This window comes from Gekko japonicus, unplaced genomic scaffold (assembly GCF_001447785.1).
Source record: "Gekko japonicus isolate JY-2015 unplaced genomic scaffold, Gekko_japonicus_V1.1 scaffold565, whole genome shotgun sequence".
In the NCBI taxonomy this organism is placed as follows: domain Eukaryota; kingdom Metazoa; phylum Chordata; class Lepidosauria; order Squamata; family Gekkonidae; genus Gekko; species Gekko japonicus.
The window spans coordinates 328,097-330,131 of record NW_015176468.1 but is presented as its reverse complement, the minus strand read 5'-3'; the positions used below and the strand labels follow the sequence as shown (position 1 = coordinate 330,131).

Here is a 2,035-nt window from a genome sequence, read left to right as displayed (position 1 = left end):
GAGGTGGGAGGAGGAGGAGGAGGAGGCGGCGGCGGTGGAGGAGGAGTGGCATTTTTGGCCACTGTTGGACTGGATGGGCCATTGGCCTGACCCAACATGGGCTTCTCTTATGTTCTTATGACATGTCCTGGTGGCCTCCCATCCAAGTACTAACCAGGGATGACCCTGCTTGGCTTCCGAGATCCAAGGAGATCCATTTAGCTTGGGCCATCCAGAACAGGTAGGGTTGCCAGCTCCCCCTATCCACCAGTGGGGGATGGGGTGCCATACGGTTGCGAGTTCCAGGTTAGGAGACTCCCAGATATTTGGGGGCGGAGCCTGGGGAGGACAGGCACCTCGATGGGGCGCAGTGCCAAAGAGTCCCCCCTCCAAAGTAGCCTTTTCCTCCAGGGGAACTGATCTTGGTAGTCTGGTGATGAGCTGTCGTTCCAGAGGATCATAGAGTCACAGAGTTGGAAGGGGCCCTACAGGCCGTCTAGTCTCACCCCCTGCTCAATGCAGGATCAGCCAAGAGCATCCCTGACCAGTGTTTGTCCAGCCGCTGCTTAAAGACTGCCAGGGAGGAGGGGGGCTCACCACCTCCCTAGGCAGCTGATTCCACTGTGGCACAACTCTGTCAAAAAGTTTTTCCTAATATCCAGCTGGTACCTTCCCACCCTTCATTTAAACCCATTATTGAGAGTCCTCTCCTCTGCTGCCAACAGGAACAGCTCCCTGCCCTCTTCTAAGGGACAGCCCTTCAAAGACTTCAAGAGAGCCATCCTGTCCCCCCTCAACCTCCTCTTCTCCAGCTTGAACATTCCCAAGTCCCTCATCCTTTCCTCACAGGGCTTGGTCTCCAGGCCCCCAATCATCCTTGTCATCCTTTTTGAAGTGAGGCCTCCAGAACTGCAGACAAGACTCCAGGTGCGGCCTGACCAACGCATTGTACAGAGGAACTATGACACCTTTCGATTTGGATGTTATGCCTCTGTTGATACACCCCAAGGTTGCATTTAGCCTTTTTTGTTGCCACATCACAGTGGCTGCACATATTTAACTTTCGGTCCACCCCGTACCCCAAGATCTTGTTCACACACACTGCTACCCACCAGGTCCCACCTGGAGGCTGGCATCCCTAGGGAACTAGCAAAATACTAGAGCATTTCTGAGCAACCTGGTAATAAAAGTGCAATAATTAAGGCACGCGAGATGCCTGCAAACTTAACATTCCTCCCATCATTCTATATTTTAAAAATCCCAGTCTGGACATCTTAGCAAAAAAATAAATAAATGTATGTGCCAATTAATGGCAATTCCTTTCATGCCAATTAATGGCAACTTCTTCCTTGTTCAAACATGGTTTCTGAACAGATTTTCCTGTACCTGCTCCGAGAATGGCTCCCCAGAAGATCGCCAGAGCGCCACAGGCCAGCCAAGAGAGCTTCATGCTCGATCCTTTCCCTGGAAAGCTCTTAGTGATGCACGGAACTGCAGCACAGCAAGTTTCTGCCGAATTGCCAGAGTAGATCAAAGCCAACGAGGGCTGCCAGCAACAGAAGGTGCGGTTGGAGATAATGAAACCACCAGTCAATGCTGGCTTACCAAATCAGGGGGGGGAAGCCCCGTTCTTTGAAAACTCTACCGGTGGTTACTGTTACAGCACTTCTTCTTTAAAAAAAATAATAACTTCTGGGCTTGCCTGCTAAAGAGACTGCTGCTATTTCGCCTGCCAGTTTAAAAGACATCATCACATGAAGATGCCTTCTACTGAATCAGACCACGGGTCCACCAAAGTCAGTTTTGTCTACTCAGACTGGCAGTGGATCCCCAAGGTCTCTCAAGCAGAGGTCTTTCCCATCACCGGCTGTTGTTCAGTCGCACAGTCGAGTCCGACTCTTCGTGACCCCATGGACCAGATCCCGCCAGGCCCTCCTGTCTTCCGCCATCCTCTGAAGTTTGCTCAATTTCATGTTCGTTGCATCGATGACACTGTCTAACCATCTCATCCTTCGCCGTCCCCGTCTTCTTTGACCTTCAATCTTTCCCAGCATCA

The 2,035-nt window shown here is 51.3% G+C and overlaps 1 protein-coding gene across 1 annotated transcript in view; it reads right to left on the bottom strand.

Annotated features, from left to right (window-relative positions):
- JCHAIN (joining chain of multimeric IgA and IgM) overlaps nt 1-1,548 on the bottom strand; it is a 15,691-nt gene extending 14,143 nt beyond the window's left edge. The window contains exon 1 of the mRNA XM_015427118.1: nt 1,366-1,548. Coding sequence (XP_015282604.1) covers nt 1,366-1,429 — 64 coding nt within the window. The 5' untranslated portion in view covers nt 1,430-1,548. The remainder of the gene's footprint in view (nt 1-1,365) is intronic.
- Nucleotides 1,549-2,035: the final 487 nt, after the last annotated feature.